Below are 2,320 nucleotides of genomic sequence, written 5' to 3'. Positions count from 1 at the left end.
GGTAGGCCCCGCTGTACCCGCCCCCTCCCGGTCCGTTCCGCCAGTCAGCACAGAGAGCCGTGACAGGATGGAGAGGTGAGCGAACGCCGGTATGTGTTCGCTCACCTCCCGATCTACTGAGCCGACCTGGGACAGTCTCATTGTCACAGGTCGGCTAGAACTATGAGGTGAGTGAAAAGCACCCCCCTCATAGTTCTCCTTTTAATGTGACAATGTTCAAGCCTGACAATTGGCCGCTTGGGCTAAGAGCTGCATCATGGGAGGAGGTCACATGCTCTCCCCTGGAAGCCCATGCCCCTACCAGTATCTAGGTTGGGGCAACGGCTTTAACGGGGCCCTGTCCCTTTCCCCCAAATGGGGGTACCATTTAATGCTGGAAAACCACTAAGCACATTTAATGACCCGTCTTTCTTGTCGCAGGAGAAAAACCCTACAAATGCTCATGGGAAGGCTGCGTATGGAAATTCGCCAGATCCGACGAGCTCACCCGCCACTTCCGGAAACACACTGGTATCAAGCCCTTTATGTGCTCGGACTGTGACCGAACATTCTCCCGCTCTGATCACCTGGCGTTGCACCGCAGAAGGCACATCATGATGTGACATAGTTCCCCGGGAAGTGTGGCAACATGGACGCATTGAAGGAGGCTTTTCACTTCTTTACATTTGACTGACGGACGTGATACCTTCTCACTTTATTATGGTTTTTCACCGTTTGTGGGCATCATTTTTTATTTTTTTGGACCCGTGTTCCCTTGTTTTTGTGTTTTACAAGATTTCTCTACTTTTTTTTTTTTTCCGCGTTCTGTTCAGATCGCCGTCTTCTCCTAAGGTCATCTTGGCTGCTGAGAAGCATAGGCATAGAGCCGTTGAAACAAATTATGTAACCTTGCCCTAGCATGACACAAAGGCAGGTTGGAGGATATCTAAACCCGAGTCCTTAGATGTGGTGGCTGCATTGGTTTTCCTTTTTCCATCAAGTATAGAAGAGACCTGTTGATCCTGGCAGAAATGGCCCATCCCTGTCACTTCCTGGGAGCTGAACTTGAAAGCATAAACAATCTTCACTTCCTTCCAAGCTATCTTCTGTAAAGCCCCTTTACCCCATGTGCTGGAGGTGAAAAGAAGAAGACATGTTTGTAGTCCAAATCAGGAGAGTAGCCTAGGGTGACAACCGTGGTTTCCTCTGTAGATACAGTGGAGTAGTTCGCGTAGCCACCCTAGGATAGGATGCGTGGTAGAAGGAGGATCAGCAGGTAAAAATAAAGAAAAAACAGCCCCCACATCTCAAGACTGGTAAGCTGCAATGTATACATTTTTTAGGGGGGGGTTTCAGGCGCTCTACGTCTGAAAGGGAAAGGCCAAAGCTTTATTAAAACAGTACAAATAATTTCCAACGTATATTATATAACATGTGCCAGTCATAAGTTTACAGTGAACACACCTCAACATGCCGAAATGGCCATCCTTACCATGAGTGGCACCGGACTTCCCCCATTAATCAATAGACAACCCCCCAGCATGGACGAGCCACCAATAAAGCTGTGATGACCATGCTCTGATGAAGGACGGATGGGCAAGCAACTCTTCAGTCACATGGCAAACCTTGTAATTAACCTCAGCACAATACTTCAGAGCTCACCCCAAACCCAACAGCCTACATCAAAAAAAGCCCATCTGGCCTTCACCAAATATTAACATGACTCATAGGCACAGCCCTTCAATGGTGCCATGCTTCCATTCGTCAAGACTCCCTTTCCCGAAGACTCGAGACGACCTCATGACTTTCTTTGTTTTCTCCTGTTATGTCTACTCGCTATGGTCTGACTTCTGTCGTTACCACTCACACGAGCACAAAAAAGCACAGTATTGAAGAGTCCTTTTCCTATTCCACCAGCATCTTGGTTTCTTCCACTCCTCCAAAAGTGCCACCTCCTTCGGCCTCAGGATATATCTAAAGGGAAGGAAACGGGACGACGAGTGTTTCTAGCTCGATGGATACGTCCAGTTGGGTGGCCCCTCACCCACCTTAAGGGTTCTCTGAGGGGATCCTCATCGGAGCGTTAGGTACACCCCTGTGGTGGACATGTTGCAATATATAGGTGATGCAGGTACTTCTATATATAAGAAAAGCCACTGTTTTAGGGTCACTTTAATTAAAATTGGATTCATCTTTTATTTAAAATTGTTAATTTTAGTTTCTATGACTATTTTAATTTTAAGCATGTAACTTTAATTTTGTGCGTTTTTAGCTTTCGAAAATGTGTAATTTTTTTTTTTTTTTTTTTTTTAAATACATTTTTTAAAAAATTTATTTTTTC

At 45.8% G+C, this 2,320-nt stretch overlaps 1 protein-coding gene across 1 annotated transcript in view; it reads left to right on the top strand.

Moving 5' to 3' along the window:
- LOC108805029 (Krueppel-like factor 8) overlaps nt 1–732 on the top strand; it is a 12,100-nt gene extending 11,368 nt beyond the window's left edge. The window contains exon 5 of the mRNA XM_018576981.1: nt 421–732. Within this exon, the coding sequence (XP_018432483.1) occupies nt 421–602 (182 nt within the window). The 3' untranslated portion in view covers nt 603–732. The remainder of the gene's footprint in view (nt 1–420) is intronic.
- The last annotated feature ends 1,588 nt before the right edge of the window (nt 733–2,320 follow it).

This window comes from Nanorana parkeri, unplaced genomic scaffold (assembly GCF_000935625.1).
Source record: "Nanorana parkeri isolate BGI_ZX_2015 unplaced genomic scaffold, ASM93562v1 scaffold81, whole genome shotgun sequence".
Lineage (NCBI taxonomy): Eukaryota > Metazoa > Chordata > Amphibia > Anura > Dicroglossidae > Nanorana > Nanorana parkeri.
Note: the sequence above shows the minus strand (reverse complement) of the source record. Positions and strands in the feature narration are given on the sequence as shown.